This window comes from Mytilus californianus, unplaced genomic scaffold (genome assembly GCF_021869535.1).
Source record: "Mytilus californianus isolate M0D057914Y unplaced genomic scaffold, xbMytCali1.0.p SCAF_1, whole genome shotgun sequence".
NCBI lineage: Eukaryota > Metazoa > Mollusca > Bivalvia > Mytilida > Mytilidae > Mytilus > Mytilus californianus.
Window position 1 is genome coordinate 121,603,799 of NW_026262581.1, and position 22,460 is coordinate 121,626,258.

Genomic DNA, 22,460 nt, shown 5'->3' on the forward strand with positions numbered 1-22,460 from the left:
AAGACAAAAATGTTAATGTTGATAAGCTCGAAATAACTATCAAAAAAATTTTACTTTAAAAAATATAAATTTACAACTTCAACCCTAAATCTGAAAACTGAATACAGTACTTTTTTTAAGCCTTTCACACAACAAAATAAAGACATGTGCATGAATACAAATACAATAGAAAATTTACTATCGAATCACATTGAAAATTAGGCAACCATAAGATAAATGAAGGATCTTACTTAGGAAGCATACTGACAGTAGATCGTACATACTGGCCCAGTAATGCCAAGAATGAATCAGTATTTTCTGAGTGAAACTGTTTCAGCAATGTTATACAACCAGTCACAAATGGTGGACCATCCAAAGGATCTGTTAATTTCTTACATGTCAATCCACCTACAATTACAAATACACAGATTATTACGATATCAAAAATCAACATAAATTTTGACAAATGTACAATGGCTTAATATTGACCATATTTATTGGAGTTTTCTATTAACAATTTAAAAGTCTATACTAAAAGGTAATGAATGTCTTCCCTGATTGTGAGGAATTCTTTTTTAAGCTATGCCAGGCAAATTGAGGGCAAATAACTTAAAACTATGGATAAATGGTAAACATCCTGATATTAAATTTCCAATGAACTTATAACCCATAAAACATTATTCTAAAATGTGTACATAGGTGGAATGAAACAACCTAACAAATTTTGCAAATAACCGAAATCAATCTCCCATTCCTACCATACTGTATATAACAGATTGACGTGATCTATACAGCTATTAATGTCTCTGGTTTTTTGTGTCGTTCAGTTGCTGTTTCATTGACATATACCCAACATTTTCTTTATTCATACACAGTCATTTAAGTACAAAGGACCAAAATCTAGATAAAATAAACATGTCCATCAATAATTGTACTTACTGATAGATTTGCTGTATACTAGCTTAGGAAGGTGTGATAGTACAAACAAACAATTAAATAATGGAAAATGTGGCAGTCTCTTTGTTGTGATGTAAATTTTAGCCAATGGATCATGGAATCCAGCTGACTCTAGATAAGCTGTTAATTCATACATCAGAGGGTTATCTTCCTTAGGGTAAGGTAGAGTTGGGTCCTGGTAATGCTGTTCTATGTCTGCCATCAAAGCACTGAAATCAGAAAGAGTATTAAGGTGACTCAATGGTATTAAAGTTTCACTCAAACTGTGCAGAATGACAAGTTAAACACATATTTGCTGTCATAAAAAAATATATATATTTTTATACTGAGTGTTTTAATTGATTAAAAATGTTGGATCGTTTGCTTCTTCTCTTTAAGGCAGTGGTCAGGGATAAATGAACACAGGAATGAGGGGCAGGAAGAGGGAGTCAGGGGAAGGGAAGTGGAGGTCACAGGGGTGGGAACCAGGGAATATGGATAGTAAAAATAGGGATATTCTGGGAAAAGTTTTTTGACAGATTTTTGTCTGAGAGTCAGGGGAGGGAAGTGGGTGTAGGGGAGAGGGAATTTGGCGTCGAAGGAGGCGAGAGGGATTTGGGAGGTAAGGAAGTGGGAATCAGATACCCCTGTCCACCTCCTCCTCTTTAAACAATTAGTTGTTTTATTTATTTCCAATTTTTTTTCCTTCAATATTGTTCCTTTTATTGATTATTTCCTTACAAATGTTTGCCACTGTCATTAACTTGCAAGTCAAGAAGAAAAGCTCATGATCATAACAACACCTAACTTATATTACAAGAAAACCACAACATTTTTGTACAAGTTTTTAAATATATCTTGGTATCTAGTCAATACTTACTCATTAAAAGTCTGTAATGTACTTGCTAAAAACTTTGAATCAAATTTGCATGATGTACTTAGCTCATGTGCTATCTGTCTCCTCAATAACTGCATTTGACCAACCTATACAGAAGGACAGAATAAACTGTTAGCAAAGGTTTGTAGTCATACTGTATAATCTTATGACAGAATAAAAAACTGTTAGCAAAGGTTTGTAGCCATACTGTATAATCGTATGACAGAATAAACACTGTTATCAAAGGTTTGTAGGCATACTGTATAATCTTATGACAGAATAAACATGTTAGCAAAGGTTTGTAGCCCTTTTCCATGACAAAAAACAGCTGGAAGTGATAAACAATGCAGTGTAACATGCTTAGAATTTCAGACATAATGTTTTATATAATCAAAGTGCTGGATAGCACCTGTGGAAAGTTTGCAACAGTAGATGTGTAATATTTTAAATAGGTTGTAAATGTGTAGATTGGGAGTTTAACTTTTTTTTGGACTTTAAAAAATAAAATGCTTCGCTGGGGCGCAGCTTGATACGACCGCAGAGGTCGAACCCTGAACAGTTGGGGCAAGTATGGACACAACATTCAAGCTTGATACAGCTCTGAATTTGGATTGTTATTAAATATTTGACACAGCATAGGTTTCTGACACAGAAAGAATGTGGTCTAAGAACTTGAATTTTTTTAATTTACCTATTATGGTCCAATGTCCAAAATCAAAATACATGGTTAGATTCAGCATATCAAAGAACCCCATATATTCAATTTTTTTTAAAATCAAACAAAGTTTAATTTTAGACCCCAACTTGGACAAACTTGAAAACTGGGCCCATAATCAAAAATCTAAACACATGTTTAGATTCAGCATATCAAAGAACCCCAAGAATTCAATTTTTGCTAAAATCAAACTAAGTTTAATTTTGGACCCTTTGGACCTTAATGTAGACCAATTTAAAAAACAGGAATTAAAATTAAAAATCTAAATACACGGTTAGATTTGGAATATCAAAGAACCCCAATAATTCAATTTTTGATGAAATCAAACAAAGTTTAATTTTTGACCATTTTGACCTCAATATGAACCAATTTGATAGCGGGGCCCACAAATAAAAAATCTAAATTCATGGTTAGATTCAGCATATCAAAGAACCCCATATATTAAATTTTTGTTGAAATCAAAAAAAGTATAATTTTGGACCCCAACTTGGACCAACTTGAAAACTGGGCCCATAATCAAAAATCTAAACACATGTTTAGATTCAGCATATCAAAGAACCCTAAAAATTCAATTTTTGTTAAAATCAAACTAAGTTTAATTTTGGACCCTTTGGACCTCAATGAAGACCAATTTAAAAAACGGGACCCAAATTAAAAATCTAAAAACACGGTTAGATTTGGCATATCAAAAATCTAAAAACACGGTTAGATTTGGCATATCAAAGAACCCCAATAATTCAATTTTCGATGAAATCAAACAAAGTTTTATTTTGGACCCTTTTGACCTCAATATGAACCAATTTGATAGCGGGGCCTACAAATAAAAAATCTAAATACATGGTTAGATTCAGCATATCAAAGAACCTCATATATTCAATTTTTGTTGAAATCAAACAAAGTTTAATTTTGGACCCCAATTTGGACCAACTTGAAAACTGGGCCCATAATCAAAAATCTAAATACATGTTTAGATTCAGCATATCAAAGAACCCCATATATTCAATTTTTGTTGAAATCAAACAAAGTTTAAATACTGGACCCTATCTTGGACCAACTTGAAAACTGGGCCCATAATCAAAAATCTAAACACATGTTTAGATTCAGCAAATCAAAGAACCCCAAGAATTCAATTTTTGTTAAAATCAAACTAAGTTTAATTTGGACCCTTTGGACCTCAATGTAGACCAATTTAAAAAACAGGACCCAAAATTAAAAACCTAAATACACGGTTAGATTTGGAATATCAAAGAACCCCAATAATTCAATTTTAGATGAAATCAAACAAAGTTTAATTTTGGACCCTTTTGACCTCAATATGAACCAATTAGATAACGGGGTCCACAAATAAAAAATCTAAATACATGGTTAGATTCAGCATATCAAAGAACCCCATATATTCAATTTTTGTTGAAATCAAACAAAGTTTAATTTTGGACCCCAATTTGGACCAACTTGAAAACTGGGCCAAAAATCAAAAATCTAAATACATGTTTAGATTCAGCATATCAAAGAACCTCATATATTCAATTTTTGCTAAAATCAAACAAAGTTTAATTTTGGACCCTTTGGACATTAATGTAGACCAATTTGAAAACTGGACCCAAAATAAAAAATCTAAATACACTGTTAGATTCGGCATAACAAATAAATAAATGTGATCAAAGATTTTACAAATCTAATGCGCCATACTGTGCAATTAAAGATTACTTCTTGAAATTTTTCAATATTTGAAATTTGAAAAAAAAATAATATTTGAAGAATAATTCTTTTTAATTTCTGAAATCTGAAATGAGAAAAAATTGGCCCCCCACAATTTCTTTTTATCCCCCCCCCCCCTTTTTCCCCCAAAAAAATTCTTTCCCTCAAGATATGGTCATAATCTCAATTCAAATTTCCAATGGAGTTGGCAACCATAATTACCCATTTAAATTTACCATAGTGCTAACTTAATCTATTTTATAATAGAATTAATAAAAATATAGTGTCAAATCTTTCATATGGATTTTTTTGTAAAAAAAAAAGATGAAAACATTTGCAGATATTTTTACTGGTCTTCCTTTATAAATATGCATTTCTTTAAACATAATTTAAAAGCAGTGTAAGGGAAGTAACCAAAACGTTGTATTTGGATTACCTCCCTTACACTGTTTTAGATTATCTTTATTGTTCATTAACCATTACTTTATACATAATTTAAAAGCAGTGTAAGGGAGATAATTTCAATGATGTATTTGATTTATCTCCCTTACACTGCTTTAAATTATGTTTTGTACTAAAGTATTTGTCCATTAACCAGGACAACCTTGTTTTTCCCCCTTTTTTGCCCCTAATTCCTAAACGGTTTGAGCCATAACCCCCCAAAGCAAATCCTAACCATCCCTTTGTGGTATGGAAACTTGTAGTATAATTTCAGAGAGATCCATACACCGTTCCACAGTTATTGTCTGGAAACTAGAAAATGCTCATTTTTGGCCCCTTTTTGGCCCCTAATTCCTTAACTGTTGGTACCATAACCCCCAAAATCAATCCCAACCTTCCTTTTGTGGTATTTAACCTTATGGTCAAATTTCAAAAAGATCCATTCACTTAAACTAAAGTTAGAGTGCGAAAACCAGTATGTATTCGGACGACGACGCCGGACGACGACGACGACGACGACGACGACGACGCCAACGTCATACCAATATACGACCACAAAATTTTTTTGCGGTCGTATAAAAATTACTAAATACAAGAAATAATTGTAACATGATGCAACAAAGCTCCCATAATTAGTCATTCCCAGGAAGGGGGTGGGAGTGACCCCAGGGGATTCCCCTTTTATTTCATTTGATTTGTTTTATTGTCCCATACAAGAATATATATGGTTTCGGGGTGGGGACCTTGACCGTTTACAAGTTTTCAAAAAGAAGGGGGGTGGGGTGACCCCTGTGGACTTCCTCTATATTTCATTTCATTTGTTTTATTGTCCCATACAAGAATATATATGGTTTATCAGTGGTGATCTCGACCATTTACAAGTTCTTAAACAGGAAGGGGGTGGGAGTGACCCCAGGGTACTCGCCTTTTATTTCATTTGATTTGTTTTATTGTCCCGTATAAGAATATATATATGGTTTCCGGGTGGGGATCTTGACTGTTTACAAGTTCTCAAAACAGGATGGGGTGGGGGTGACACCCAGGGACTCCCGTATATTTCATTTGACTTGTTTTATTGTCCCATACAATAATATATATGGTTTAGGGGTGGGGATCTCGACTGTTTACAAGTTTTCAAAAAGAAGGGGGGTGGGGTGACCCCTGTGGACTTCCTCTATATTTCATTTGATTTATTTTATTGTCCCATACAAGAATATATATGGTTTTTGGGTGGGGATCTCGACCGTTTACAAGTTCATAAACAGGAAGGGGGTGGGAGTGACCCCAGGGGACTCGCCTTTTATTTCATTTGATTTGTTTTATTGTCCCGTACAAGAATATATATGGTTTCTGGGTGGGGATCTTGACCGTTTACAAGTTCTCAAAACAGGATGAGGTAGGGGTGACACCCAGGGACTCCCCCTATATTTCATTCGACTTGTTTTATTGTCCCATACAAGAATATATATGGTTTAGGGGTGGGGATCTCAAGCGTTTACAAGTTCTCAAACAGGAGGTGTGGGGCTGATCCAGAGGGACTCCCGCTATATTTCATTTGATTTGTTTTATGATCCTGTGATCATTACTGAAAACCGCGTGTGTCTATCACTTACTGTTTTCAAGTTATAGTCATTTGAAAATTAAAAAAAAATAAATCCCATAGGGTTCTATAGTAAATCCCTCCCTTGTTGGCCCCTCAAAATACCCCTAAATAGATCTCAAGAAGAAAAATAATAAGAACTGAGCAAAACAATAAGTCTCCAAACTTTGTTTGGGAGACTTAATAGCAAGTAGTATAATTACGAATTTTGTTATAGTCCGATTTTCTGATGCCGATTATGTAATAGGCCGAGTTTATTATAGTCCTAGTTTGTTGTGGGCCGAGATGAGATACCGGGATACTCTCAGGCTTTTATGTTTTTAATAAACATTGTAAAAATCGTAGTAAGCGTCGAAAAATGTTCATTCATGAAATATTTTAAACACTACATTTATTTTCTCTTCAACCGGAGGATGGGAGGAAACCCCTGAAACCGGGATTATAGTACTCCCGTTGATATGGATCTCACGCATGTCTGGGGAATACCGATAAAAGCATAATGTATGAAACTGCTGTCTCGTGTAGATGTGTATTGATTTTACTTTCCGTGCAGCTGTAAGCTGTAAGCTTATCAAAAAAGAAGTAACTCAAAATTTCAAAAGCATCTTTCTAGAATTAGTTGTCAAACACCAGTACTACATTATCTAGGAGTAGAACACACATCCTAAAGTAAGATAGTCTGTCACTTCCTGTTTGAGGCCAATGCCTTAGGAAAGTTTTTGCTATAGCAAGCTATAGCAAACTTTCCAAAAATGCATTTTAATTACTCTCATGTATCAATTGTACACATTGTAAAATACCAAGAGACAAAACAGCATCTCCCAACAACCCCAAATATAAGTTGACATTGAAAATTCTATATATAGCCTTATAATAAGCAGTGGTATCTTGTCAAAAACATTCAGTGAAGTAGTACACCAAATGTGTTTTTGATAGGATATAACTGGTAGCCTCTACTGTGTCTACACGGTATTACAGATATCCCTACAAACAGATGGACAGATTAACCTTAAGTCTCTGTAAAATTTATGCAATTTTTTTTACCTGAGGCAAATAAAGCTTGCCATATTGAAAACACCTGTCTATTGTTAAAGACCATATGTTGAACTCAAGAGATGGTCTTCTTGTTTTTTTTTGTTATTGGGTTGCTGTTTCATTGACAACTACCCCACAACTTATTTTATTCATAATGTTTTGCTATATTGTTTCTGCAACTGTATGAGATACTAATTTATCACCATGTTTGAATAAATCTGAAAAAAAAACATTTTAGATTTGTCATATGCATTCTCCTGGCTTTACACATGACAAGGTTTGACATGTATGCTTCTACATGTATGATGTATCTATGAAGTCTAAACAATATCTGTAGAAAGATGTTCCATAAAAGAAAGTTAAATTTCAGAAATGAATTAATATCTGTTAAATGTGTTTTTAAAATTTAAACATACTTACTCTTAATATAACATCTATGAAATGTGGCCACAATTTTCCTAACCTGGACATCATAGTAGAATATACCTTCTGTGGATTTCCTACAAATAAAAAAATATACCTTTACAAAATTTTTTCATTTTCAATTTATTAAAAATATATTTAAAATTTTTTTTTTTTAAATTTAGTACCCTTTCTACATATTTTTCATTACTGTAATTTCTGGTGTTTTTCCATCTTTTTTTCCCAAAAATATCCATGTAAACATTACCATTGTCCCCAAAATATCTATATAAATGTATCAAAAGAGTTGTATATTTCATGTGTTACTTCACAAAGTAACAGTCCATAGGAAGACAAATAATCATATTCAAAACTATTAATTCACCACTTGTATTTTTTGCTTTTAACTAAGAATGGAGGATTAAATAGTACAAGCAAAGACTAGTGGCTTTGAGTCAGAATATTACATCATGGTGTGGTGACATATCTATCCATGAACTGTTACAATATCAACAATCACATTAAAAAATTGGCTAAGAGTGTCACTCAAGTACAAAACATATTCATATCCCATATAAAATATCTATAAAACTGTCTCTACAGTCTTACTGTATACTTATATAAATATTTCAATAGCCCTTCCCTCCTGAATATTTAAATAAATGTCTCCATTGATCCCAAACAATATCAGTAGCATCAAATTTTGATTTAATCTAAATACCGAGTAGTATTGTTTTCTTAATCTTTTGTCCATTCTAAACTTGCCAAATTTCTCCTTACCTATAATACCTTTGACAGGAGTGAGTTGTTTGACAAAGCTATTAAGTAAGTCAAGCCATGTTTTGTCTTTTGGGTTCAGTACAGTTCTGTTAAGTAAAACTTGATAATTCTGTAATTCTTTTACAATCATGAAACACAATAAACGATCCAGTCCAGTTAATCCAAAAGTACCAACTGATCTCTGAAATAAAAATGCAGATTGAATAAAAAACTTCCATCAATACAAAGAAATCTAACTAAACCATTAAAGCATTTAAAACAAAGGAAACCCGGGACAACAAAACAAAGGAAAAGGGAGCATATATAAAAAAGAGAAATTTTATTTTTACATAATCTTTTTTCTAAAAAATATAAACAACTGTCCAAAGAGATGGTTTTAAGGAACCTTTTGTAAATCCAAAGCATGTTTCAACAAAATGTTCCTTACCTGAAGTTTCTGGAACAATTTTCTATTCACTAGTTCTTGTTTTGTCTTCACATCATACCAAGCCTTCATAGGATCTATATAGGATGTAAGTCTGGAAAAAAGCTTTTATGAAATAATATTTGACTACATTTCAAACAGATTTTTTTTTCTGATCGTCTAATTTTAACCCTTACTTAGGGCTGTTCCATAAAAACATATAAGGGACTTCTTTTCAAAGTGCCTTCCTGGGTAACGTGTATGTTTTAAATGAAACAGCCCTAACATGATATGCTTTGGTCTGTAATCATAATTATTTCCTTTGTTTTTTAACATTCCTGTCTACCAGAAGGTGCCTCAGTAAAGCTGGCATATCAATAAATTTGTTTTATGTTTAACAGGTTTATACTTACTTAGGATCTGTGATTCTAATTATCTCCCTTGCCAATCTGCCAATGAAGTTGACGCTCTCGTCTACAGGTTGGTATCTAGGTATAGGTATAGCTGTTGACTGGTATATACTCTGCCAATCTTGTACCTATATCAAAGTTAAAGCATAGGTAATCCTCAATCAGTTCTTGAAATTGGATATGTCATTGCACCAAGTTACATGACAAAGTGTCACTTAGTTTCCTAGAAATGAACTGGAATATAAAACTTTGTAAATGGATTATGAAATGTAGATTAAGTGATCTATTTTTCAGGAGGGAGGCTTTTATTACAACCCAAATGCATATTTCTCCCTAAATAAGTGATCGTAAGTCACTTAGTATCTGGTATTTGATCACAGAACTCTGACATAAACCTTACTTGAAGTCAATGAAGCATAAAATGTAGGTAATAGTGACTTTCATTGTAGGGTAGATTGTTATTATACACAACATAATTGTCCAAATTCAAAAAAAAAATCAGATAACTTAGTAGCATCCATAAAAGAATGAGGTGAATCATTTTGTTACTAGTTAAAGTGTTATGATTTTCTGTATCTTTCAACACTTACCTTAGTTCTAAGGAAACTGTTACATTCTTGTTCTACATTATAGTTAATGATCCGAGAAACTTCTTCCTGCCAAATCTTCAATCCATAGATATTAACATAGTCCTGGATATACTCAAATGATACTCTGAAACCATCCATTCTGTCTCCCAAGGATTCTAACTTAGGCATCAATTCACTGGTCTATGAAAGATACATTTCATGATAATTAACTGTTTTATCTTTATATTGAGAAATGAGACTTAAATGAACCTCACTGAAACTGACATTAAGACATGTCTTCTTATTAAACATGAATCCTTGGATGTCATTGCATGTACTTGTCTACTAAAGGTTACATTTTCTATGATTTTCAGTTATTACAAATAGTCACAAATGGATTAAACATGATTTTTTTAATATTCTTTCAACATCAATGATATAAATTATCATACTGGATGAAGCAATGATATCAAATTTTATCACCTGTGAAAAGCATTTACGGTTAAAAGTTTTGTGCATGAATTACGGGTACTTCATCACTTAAAAAATTACCCTAGCTTTTGGGTTGAACATCAATCCTTTATGTAAAGCTAAAGCTACTTGTTGTACAAGTTCTTTCCTAATTCCATCTTCTAGTAACTGTTTTGGATCAATCTGAAAGAAAGACAAATATATAAATTTTGAGTAACAAACTGATTTTAATAAACATAATGTACTTCTCACTGCTCTTCAGTTTTGTTAAAACAATAAATAGGTACCATGTATTCATTAAACCCTGTAAGAAGAGTTGCAGCTACGAGGTAGAATTTTGCCAAGTTGATTAAAATGCACTAAGACCAGTTTGTAGAATCTTATTCCTTCATGCACACCTTTACAGTATACTGCCACTCTACACTAAAATTCTTCATGGCATATAAAAGCTGTGCTAATGGACAGATTGATCCATGGACAAACAGTAAGACAGAAGGTGTTTCCTAAATACATCCCAGCCCTTATATTAATTGCATTTTTAAAAACTACATTCACAAGTGGAAATTACAAGCTACCTGAAAATTCACTTTCTTTTGTACATTGTTCCACTCATTTCAATGCTATTCTCCTGATTATCTGAGGCAGCCTTACAATAGTCTGGTTTGTTCGAATAAATTTGAGTATGTTCTTGTATTCTACGTTTTGTCTTTCTTAAAAACATATCATAGTTTGATGCTGGTATGAAAAAGCAATGACTAAATAAAGTTACTTACCTTTATAATTCCCACCAGAGTAGTTTTCATCATAAGAATACCTTCAGTAAACACAGATATAGAATGTGTTAGTTTGGCTACCTGCAAAAAAACAGTAAAAATTCCCAAAAATAATTATAATTTAATCAACAATTCTAAAGTACATATATTTTCAAAGGGTCCATATTAATGGTGAAGTGATGCAGAGAGTGTATGCTTTCATTTCCTTTAGTTACTGGTACAACTGAATAAAATGAAATTACGTTTTGAAAATCTCTTTGGTCTTATGAGATATTTCTTCTTAGGACAGTTTCATAAAGATATACATGGGACCCAGGGAAGGTACTTAGGAATATTAACCAAATTCACTCCTAATTTGGGTGACTTCAGAGTTGCTAGATTTTGAGTTTACTGTGTAGCGTTTTGTGAGCTATTGTCTTTTTATATTTATTTTTTTTGCTATGGTTTTGTCCTTCTATGACTTATGCTTTCTGATTGTCCCATTGGTATCTTCTTTTTTTTTCGGTTTCATCGTCGAACCATCATTTATACATCTATGCATAACATTTATCTTATCTATAATAAAAGTTCCTATGAAAAAACTGTTAACCTCTTGTTTACTAAAATGATCTTTCATCCAAAGGAACTATTTAAATATATCGTTAATTATAAATCATTACCTCATATCTCTCATCTAACTGTGCAAATTCTTTCATTTTATCCTTTTCTAGTCTGGTAGGTACTTCTTTAATTTGATGTGTCTGCATGTCTATGATTCTAGCCAGCAAACTAAACATTGTCTGTGGTATAATCTGTAAAAATACATTTTTATTAAAATTACATGTATCAATTTCATATTCAAAATCTTAGTTGTACGGTATAACTTATTTTTTAAATAGGTTTGTTTGGGTACATAACTTCAAGGAATGTATGAACCATTAAATTTTATTTCATTATATTACTTTACAAATTTAAGATATCAAATATATAAAACTTAAGGAAATAAAATGTGAGTTATAATTTAAAAGGGGTATATTACCTGTAATACTTTTCTAACATAGCTGACTAACTCTCCAGAGTAATATTGTGATACACTCATTAAGTCTGGACTGTTGGCTTGGTTAATCCTTAGCAATGGTAGATCTAGAGCTGAAGCCATCTGCAATTATATGTGTAAGCATATTTACTTGGTTAAAATTGTCACAAAATCAAAACGTTGGATTGGTTAAGACTCATCAAATGTAGAACTATATCATGAAAGTCTTTAATATATATGTTTTCATTTATTCTTATTTATTCTGTACAGTGATGTGTGTAAGGTTGAAATGGACAAGATAAAAGAATCTTCATTTTTATTTCTATTCAAGTCTTTTCAGGCTTGACAACTAAGCTTGTGTATAACAGACTTTCATTAATCATTTATAAATACAAATTTAAGCTATAAAGAAAATGATTTTAACGATTTTATTCTAAATATGCAATGTATCCTATTAAATTTCACAAAAAATATTGTCTAACTCAATTAATTTAAAGATTTAAGACTAGAGATGACATTTAAAACTACAATTAAGTCAATAGCTGTGGCATATAAAAACCAACTGTTACCTTTAGAAATGTAGCTCTTAGTTTAATGACAAGAGAAGGATCTTTCTTTATTCCTTGCTGCATGTAGCCTGTGTAACTATAACATAATAATGGTGTAATAAACTTTATAACATGCTATTTAAATACTATATCTTTAATGCAGGACATCTTTTAAAACATTTCGAAACTGATGTCAAACAAATCCTGAACCAGGACTTTTAAAAGAAATAAGTTTATGTATTAGATACACTTTGAGGGTGTTAACCAAATGGGTGTATCTAATTTACACCAAGATATTAGTGTCAATGCAGCATTCAATAATTTAGGAGGGAGGTCTTTCAGCGATTTGATCATATGATATTGAAAAGCATGATAAATGCAGGGTATCCAATTTCATTTAACGACATCTTGGTGTAAATAATAATACAACATTTTATAAACTTATAAACTCTATATATATCTGTTTTTTCTTTCTTTTTCTTATTTTCTTGTGTTGCTATCCCACTAACCTCTCATATTCAATTAATATATCTATTGTTCATATTAAATGAAAAGATTAAAAACTACATGTACAAGAGGAAATATTGAAAAGTATAATCTCTACCACTTACAAAGATTGAATGAAACATTGTCCTGTAATGGGTTTTTTCCAACCCATAATTTTTACTTATACATTAACAATGCAAAACTACATGTAAGGGAGATTACCAATGTACAACCTATCATTTAAAAGGGAAATAATTGCCACTAACATTTTACACAGATTATCCAAATTTGTTTAAACCAGTTTTATTTTAAGTACCTATCAATGATGGTCCAGGCATATGACAGATCAGCTACAATCTGAATGGTGATTAACACCTCCTCTTTAATGTTGATTGTCCTGATCATCTGATGTAAGTATTTCCTAGTATCAGCTAAAAACTGTTTTACTTGTAAGTTACTCTCCAGCTGGTGGAACTCTTGTACCTAAAAAGGAAAAGGATATCAGCTAAAAATCATTTTACTTGTAAGTTACTCTCCAGCTGGTGGAACTCTTGTACCTTAAAAGTAAAAGGAGATAAGCTAAAATATAACTTAACTTGACAGAATTAAATGTTAGTTCTACATAGTTAAAGAAAACATTTTTGTTATTGTTTGAAGCATTTCCTCTTTTCAGATAAAAACAGCAATTAAATGACAGAAATTTACAGTAAAATTGAAAAATTGTATAAAATCAAAACATGATTCAAACATTCTAAGAAATAAAATCATAGGAGAAAAACCCTCGCTCCAAAAAGATATTCATTAAGGAAGTTCATTTAAGACTATCAACTCATTGACAAAAATATCAATTTGAGCAACACTTGTGCACTATGTTAATCTTCTGCAAATTTGCCTATTTTGTACAAAAATCTGGCTAATCTCCATTATCAAAATCAGTGTAGCAGTGTGCAATGATGTAACAGCTTACATTTACATTTTCTAATAGCATTTCTTCAGACATTTAAAAAGAAAATTAATTTGAAATGGTATACAATTTTCCATGTTCTTCAATTTACAGCACCAAACAGCTTCTCTTTACACAACTTTTCTAGGGACATAACATATATTGTTGAATATTACCTCTTCTAAGGCCTGTATAAGTTGGACTATTTTTCTGCCTGCAGAAGTTGAATCATCAAAACTCAGTGACGTTATCTGCTTACTCATCTCACTGAACCAGGCTTGTAAATTTTCTGTCAATCAAAAATGAAGATAAATACAATTACAACAATTTTAGTACATGTATGATTTTTTTAAAGATCAAAATATAATAAATTTACCCCGTTTTTTTGCGTTTGTGAAATACACTATGCTGTTGAATATTAACCCCCCAAAAAAAAATATTTGAAGAAATTTTCTTTTAATTTCTGAAATCTGAAATGAGAAAAATTGTCCCCCTCCAATTTTTTTCACCTCCCACCATTTCCCTTATTAAAAAAAAATAATTCTTTCCCTCAAGTTATGGTCAGTATCTGACAATCATCATTTCTTAGTACATAATTTACAAGCAGTGTAAGGGAGGTAATCAAACATTGTTATTTAAATTGATTTGGATTTTGATTTGGATTACCTCCCTTACACAGCTTTTAAATTGTCTCAATTGTCCTTTAACCAGAAAAACCATTGTTTTTCCCCTTTTTTTGCCCCTAATTCCTAAATGGTTCGAGCCATAACCCCCCAAAGTCAGTCCTAACCATCCCTTTGTAGTATGGAAACTTGTGGTATAATTTCAGAGAGATTCATACACTTTAACACAAGTTATTTTCTGGAAACTACAAAAATGCTTATTTGGGCCCATTTTTGGCCTCTAATTCCTAAACAGTTGGGACCATAACCTCCAAAATCAATCCCAATCTTCCTTTAGTGGTTATAAACCTTGTGTTAAAATTTTATGGATTTCTATTTACTTATACTAAAGTTATTATCCGGAAACCATCTGTCTTCGGACGACTCTGACGACGACTCTGACAACGTGATACCAATATACGACCAAAAAATTTTGCGGTCATATAAAAATTATGAATAAAAGTATTTTTTTCTCTCAAAATAGATTAAACTTACCATTTTTCTCCACCCTTGTGAGTGGTTTGGTCCCTGAGAAAACTTCTCCAAGTTCTTGCATTCTCTCCGTTCCCTCCTTCTTGTGTTCATCCCATTTATTCTCTTTCTCATTCAACATGTGTCTAAACATCTAAAAGAAGATTTATTGAGAATTAAAAACTTTTTGTAAAAAATTCTTATTTAAGGTTTGTACAGCAGAGGACATACTTTCTTTTTCTTGGCTAATAGAACTATCCACCAAAGTCTAAATAACATAAGAAAAGATCTCACTAAATCATTTTTTTTCTAATATAAGTTAAATTCAGTAAAGTTATTACACATTATTAAAGTTACAATGATAATCTAATTACTATCAAGACGACACAATGGTAATAAGGAGGAAAAGAAATACCTCTTTAAGTTTGAATTCAAACTGTCCTACACTAAGTAGCAACCTAAATACTGTTAAGGCGTTAAACTTGGCATCAGCTAACACTTGTTCTCTCAGCTGTCTGCATCTTTTATTCATATCAGCACCTAAACACAAATATTATACAGTAATCCCAAGAAAATAACCTTAAAAGACAAGCAACTTAGCTAATACACACCAGAAAATATGCCTTCAGTCAACAGAACCTCTCAAAACAGATCAATTAATAGTTGACAAGTACATAAAGTCAAAGTGTAACATACCGGTAAATAAACAATTTCTCATTAAAGGATTAAATTGAAATAAAAGGGGAATGTGTCCATGGGACACAGATGATGCCCCCGCTTGCATATCATATAAAGTTATAAAGGGACATAACTGAAGAAAAGAAAAATTCGTAAGGGTTCCGCGGAACCCAGTGTCTCGCCTACTTTTGCTGTTAATCGCAGGCTCAACAAAAATGAGGAAAAAAATTAATAAAAATATTCCTCTCTATACTATCTTTTGATTGTAAGTAGCTTTTGTCCAAGTTTGGTAAAAATCCAGGATAGTTTATGAATCTAATAAATGTTTTAAAAACTTAAACTGCAGACTGTATGTAATGTTAACTGGAAGAAAAACTAAGTCTATTTATAAGTAAAATACGAAAAAAAATGGAACAAAATTTTAACAAAATTTCCTTCTAGATACTAGCTTTTAATCATAAACAAGCTTCTGTCCAAGTTTGGTACAAATCCAGGATAGTTTAAGAAAGTTGTAGAAATTTTAAAAACTTTAACCACAGAGTGAATGTAATGTTAACTGGCAGAAAAACTGAGTCCATTTATAAGTTAAATACAGAAAAAACAGAATTTTTTTTTACAAAATTTACTTCTGGATACTATCTTATGATCATAAACAAGCTTCTTTCCAAGTTTGGTAGGAATCCAGGATAGTTTAAGAAAGTTATTAAAATTTCAAAAACTTTAACCACAAAGTGAATGTAATGTTATCTAGCAGAAAAACTAAGTCCATTTATAAGTAAAATACGGAAAAAAAGGGAATTTTTATTTTACAAAATTTACTTCTAGATACTATCTTATGATCATAAACAAGCTTCTTTCCAAGTTTGATAGGAATCCAGGATAGTTTAAGAAAGTTATTAAAATTTCAAAAACTTTAACCACAGAGTGAATGTAATGTTTCCTGGCAGAAAAACTAAGTCCATTTATAAGTAAAATACGGAAAAAATGGAATTTTTTTTTACAGAATTTACTTTTGAATATTATCTTATGATCATAAACAAGCTTCTGTCCAAGTTTTGAAGAAATCCAGGATAGTTTAAGAAAGTTATTAAAATTTCAAAAACTTTAACCACAGAGTGAATATTTGTGGACGCCGCCGACGACGCCGACGGAATGTAGGATCGCTATGTCTCGCTTTTTCGACAAAAGTCGAAGGCTCGACAAAAATGACACTACCCAAATTTGTTACTGATCTGAGTTTTCAAGTAACAAGTATTGTGTATAAGTTTCGTAACATTTGGTTGAGGCAAACTAAAGTAAGAGAACAGAAACAAAAAATTCAGCAATTTTTCCATTGGTAAAGGGGCATAACTCCAAAACGGTTAAAGTGACCATACCAAAATTCAAACTTGATCTGTGTTTTGTGGTAATAACCATTGTGTATAAGTTTCATAACATTTGGTTCAAGCTAACTTAAGTTAGAGAACGGAAACGAAAAATTCAGCAATTTTTTTCATTTGTAAAGGGCATAACTCTAAAACAGTTAAAGTGATGACACCAAAATTCAAACTTGATCTGTGTTTTGTGGTAATAAGCATTGTGTATAAGTTTCATAATATTTGGTTGAGGCTACCTTAAGTTAGAGAACGGAAACGAATAAATTCTGCAATTTTTCAATTTGTAAAGGGGCATAACTCTAGAACGGTTAAGTAGATGCCACCAAAATTCAAACTTGATCTGTATTTAGTGGTAATAAGCATTGTGTATAAGTTTCATAACATTTGGTTGAGGCAAACTAAAGTTAGAGCACGGAAACCAAAAATTTAGCAATTTTTCCATTTGTTAAGGGGCATAACTCTAGAACAGTTAAGTAGACGCCACCAAAATTCAAACTTGATCTGTATTTAGTGGTAATCAGCATTGTGTATAAGTTTCATAACATTTGGTTGAGGCAAACTAAATTTAGAGAACGGAAACCAACTTTGAGACGTACGTACAGACGGACAAGGGTAAAACTTAATGCCCCCTCCGCTACAGCGGGGCATAAAAAGTAAGTTAGTGAAATAATTTCATAACATATCATGAGACATTACATTAACACAATCATATTTTTGTTGTAAAATGTGTCTTCCCCTATAATTTTGATAACCATTAGATAACAAGATTGAAATGAGTAAACTATGACACCTTAGAGTTACATTAATATCACTCAGACTAATAGGTCTGACTATTGTTACAACAACCAACTTTGAGTGACATTACGAATTACATTTATCATTTTGCTTTAACCTTGTATCAGTTTCAGTACCTGAAAACTTTTTCTGAAAACTTACTAGGAGAGAGAGCTGATGTATGTAACATAAGCCACCTCAAAGTAACATTGCTATCTCTCATAACATTCATCATCTTTGGTATATTGTCCAGTACAAACTCCTCTGTCAATACACCTTCTTTCAAATACTTCTCTAATGGAGTATGAAGCTTCACTACTTTATTGGCATATTTTGTAGCCTAATAAAGAAAAAGGAAATGAATTTACAAAGATTATTTTGTGTATTGATTGCATCTGTTTCATACAATTCACTTGATTTTTGTTATTTAATCTACTTCTAATTGCATTGCAATATATGATTACATGTATTTAAACATTTTAAGCATTAAGATAGAATATATCATAAAGTACTTCAAACAAAAAAGTATCAAACTTAAATTTAATTCATATATCTTAAGTAGCTCCATCAAGCCTGGTTCATTCATCTGGCAAATGTAATGTTTACCATTTCAATATGACAAGTTCGGATTCAACCTTTTTTAGAAAGGTTTCAAAGGTGAAGCTTTCTTCCAGTATTTTTCCATGTCAACTATGATATTAAACCAGTAACAGTTAGATACAAGAATGTGTCCATAGTATATGGATGCCCCACTCGCACTTTCATTTTCTATGTTCAGTGGACTGTTAAATTTGGGTCAAAACTCTAATTTGGCATTAAAATTAGAAAGATCATATCATAGGGAACATGTGTACTAAGTTTCAAGTTGATTGGACTTCAACTTCATCAAAAAAAGCTGTTTCACACAATCCCATTTTCATGTTCAATGAACCGTAAAATTTGGACCAAAACCCAAATTTGCCATACTTTTTAGAAAGTCCGAATCATAATGACTATGTATGCAAAGTTACAAGTGGATGCAACTATAACTTCATCATAAACTACCTTGACCAAAAACTTAAACCTGACACAGGACAGACTGACGAACGAACAAAAGGACGAACTAACGAACGAACAAACAGACACACAGACCAGAAAACATAATGCCCCTACTACTATCGTAGGCGGGGCATAAAAAACTTGTTGCATGAAACTCTTATGTCCTTTGGATCAACTTCAGCCACAATGAAAAATACTTCTAGAACCCTATTTGGAAGATAAGAATTCAGATTCCCCCATAAAACCATTAATGGTCTGTGGGACATTCTCTAAATAGTACTACTGAAACATAACCTTTAATTAATATTTGCAACATTTTGAGCCATAGCAAAGTGTTCCTAGCTGCTTATAAACATAATGACATACAATCGCAACAACTATGAAAGCTTTCAACATAATTCGTATGATCTCAGAGGAGTAGAATTTTAAAGTAGTCATTATTCTACATAGGCATATATGGTAAAAGTTACATTTATAATAACAGGCTCCTTGATTGAAATTAGCAGAAAACAAAATCATAATTAATTTAATCTAAGGTACTTTAAAGATAGTTGTGGCCAAGTTTATTTTCAAAAAGTCCAGTGGTTTCAGAGGAGACAATTTCTGTTCTGACAATATTAACAAATGACTAATGCCAAGTAATACTGGTTCTTTTGATAAGGTGATTTAAAAATATTCATGAAAAAATTGGTTTAACATTCCAATAGAAAACTGAAAAGATACATTCATACTTCTCCCATCTGAAAACAAACCTTCTGTCCAGAAACTGAACTCTACTTGCTATGTTAATTATATAAAAAGTTACGTACCTGTTCTCTGACATTTCCAGTTTCTAATGTGTTGTTTAATGCTGTTGATGCTGCTTTATATGTTGACCAGGCATCTAACAGGTTGACTGGCATTCCCATGTAGACACTAATTACCTGTAATATAATTCACTAAAAATATAATTGTAGGGCATAGATATAGACTTATCTTTCTTCCATGTCCTCGTATCACTCTGCTTAGCTCTTCATAACTCTTGACTTATCACATTTGTGACAATGTTTGACCCAAGGCTTGGAAAACAAAGAAAAGCTATTGTTTTGATCATGAAAACTGTGTATCTGAATAAAACCTGCTAAAATTTGTTATTTGATTTTTCCTTATATACATGTAGATCTTGTTCACAATATGAAATATCGTTCATTCATTCAAGCACTGAAAGAAGTTCATGTTGTGTAATAAAATTCTACTGAAAAAGAGGACTGTAGCAATGAATTAAAATTGAATGCCACTTTGGAAATCTGACATCTGAAAGCCTAGAGAAAACACTAATGTAGGTCACACCAACTATTTTGCGGAAGCTTGTTGTTACATGGCAAGTTTTACAAAATGAAAATAAAATGCTCCGCAGGGCGCAGCTTGATACGACCGCAGAGGTCGAACCCTGAACAGTTGGGGCAAGTATGGACACAACATTCAAGCTTGATACAGCTCTGAATTTGGATTGTGATTAAATATTTGACACAGCATAGGTTTCTGACACAGAATGAATGTGGTCTAAGAACTTAAAAATTTTAAATTGGACATTCACCTATTATGGTCCAATATCCAAGATCTAAATACATGGTTAGATTCAGCATATCAAAGAACCCCAAGAATTCAATTTTTGATGAAATCAAACAAAGTTTAATTTTGGACCCTTTTGACCTCAATGTGGACAAAGTTGATAACGGGACCCAAAAATCAAAAATCTAAATACATGGTTAGATTCAGCATATCAAAGAACCCCATATATTCAATTTTTGTTGAAATCAAACAAAGTTTAATTTTGGACCCCGATTTGGACCAACTTGAAAACTGGGCCCATAATCAAAAATCTAAATACATGTTTAGATTCAGCATATCAAAGAACCCTAAAAATTCAATTTTTGTTAAAATCAAACTAAGTTTAATTTTGGACCCTTTGGACCATAATGTAGACCAATTTGAAAACGGAACCAAAAATTAAGAATCTAAATACACGGTTAGATTCGGCATATCAAAGAACCCCAATAATTCAATTTTTGATGAAATCAAACAAAGTTAAATTTTGGACCCTTTGGACCTCAATGTGGACCAATTTAAAAACGGGGCCAAAAATCCAAAAACTTAATACACGGTTAGATTCAGCATATTAAAGACCCCCAAGAATTCAAGAATAAAACCCCATTGAATTTGATCAAGAAATAAGCAATTTATACAAAGTATCTTCTTTTGCACAATACTGTGCAATTGAATATTTCTTGCTATTGCGCAATACTGTACAATTGACAATTTCTTGCTATTGCGCAATATTGTGCTATTGGATATTTCTTGCTATTGCCCAATACTGTGCAATTGAAGATTTCATGCTGTTGCGCAATACTGTGCAATTGAAGATTTCTTGCTATTGTGCAATACTGTGCAATTGAAAATTTCTTGCTATTGCACAATACTTATTATATAATAATTTACACATCCTGTTTGGTGTGTATCTCCTACCATATCATTATTATTTGCTTTTAAATATAAATCAGAAATAACCAACTTAAAATGGAAAATTTTAAAAGAAAAAAAAAGGAAAAAAAGAAAAAAAAAGAAAAAAAAAAAAATCCCCCCCCCCTAAATTTTTTGAACCCCCTTATGATTCATCACCCCCAAACTCAATCCCAGCCTTCCCTTTGTGGTATGGTACCTTGCAGTACAATTTCAGAGAGATCCATACACTTGAACACAAGTTATTGTCTGGAAACTAGAAAAATGCTTATTTTTGGCCCCTTTTTGGCCCCCAATTCCTAAACGTTTCGGGCAATTACCCCCAAACTCAATTCCAGCTTTCCCTTTGTGATATGGAACCTTGTAGTACAATTTCAGAAATATCCAAACACTTACACACAAGTTATTGTCATGAAACTAGAAAAATGCTTGTTTTTTGCCCCTTTTTTGGCCCCTAATTCCTAAAATTTTGAGGCAATTACCCCCAAAATCAATTACAGACTTCCCTTTGTGATATGGAACCTTGTGGTACAATGTCAGAGAGATCCATACACTTACACACAAGTTATTGTCTGGAAGTTACAAAAATGCTTATTTTTGGCCCCTAATTCCTTAACTGTTGGTACCATAACCCCCAAAATCAATCCCAACCTTCCTTTCGTGGTATAGAACCTTATGGTAAAATTTCATGGAGATCCATTCACTTAAACTAAAGTTAGAGTGCGAAAACCAATGTGTCTTCGGACGACGCCGGACGACGCCAGACAACGACGACAACGCCAACGTCATACCAATATACGACCAAAAAATTTTTAATTTTTGCGGTCGTATAAAAACAAAACAATAATATTTTTCCAGGTGATAAAATTGGAAAAAACAAT

At 32.2% G+C, this 22,460-nt stretch overlaps 1 protein-coding gene across 1 annotated transcript in view; it reads right to left on the reverse strand.

Moving 5' to 3' along the window:
- Positions 1–22,460, reverse strand: part of LOC127711689 (WASH complex subunit 5-like) — a 41,135-nt gene that overhangs the window by 880 nt on the left and 17,795 nt on the right. The window contains exons 7-25 of the mRNA XM_052217804.1: positions 19,890–20,003; positions 18,205–18,382; positions 15,630–15,754; positions 15,239–15,368; positions 14,258–14,370; positions 13,455–13,621; positions 12,674–12,749; positions 12,108–12,227; positions 11,749–11,880; positions 11,090–11,170; positions 10,398–10,499; positions 9,867–10,046; positions 9,280–9,404; positions 8,891–8,981; positions 8,464–8,644; positions 7,702–7,781; positions 1,796–1,899; positions 919–1,145; positions 231–387 (exon numbers count right to left, since the gene is read on the reverse strand). Of these exons, the coding sequence (XP_052073764.1) occupies positions 231–387; positions 919–1,145; positions 1,796–1,899; positions 7,702–7,781; positions 8,464–8,644; positions 8,891–8,981; positions 9,280–9,404; positions 9,867–10,046; positions 10,398–10,499; positions 11,090–11,170; positions 11,749–11,880; positions 12,108–12,227; positions 12,674–12,749; positions 13,455–13,621; positions 14,258–14,370; positions 15,239–15,368; positions 15,630–15,754; positions 18,205–18,382; positions 19,890–20,003 (2,483 nt within the window). The remainder of the gene's footprint in view (positions 1–230; positions 388–918; positions 1,146–1,795; positions 1,900–7,701; positions 7,782–8,463; positions 8,645–8,890; positions 8,982–9,279; positions 9,405–9,866; positions 10,047–10,397; positions 10,500–11,089; positions 11,171–11,748; positions 11,881–12,107; positions 12,228–12,673; positions 12,750–13,454; positions 13,622–14,257; positions 14,371–15,238; positions 15,369–15,629; positions 15,755–18,204; positions 18,383–19,889; positions 20,004–22,460) is intronic.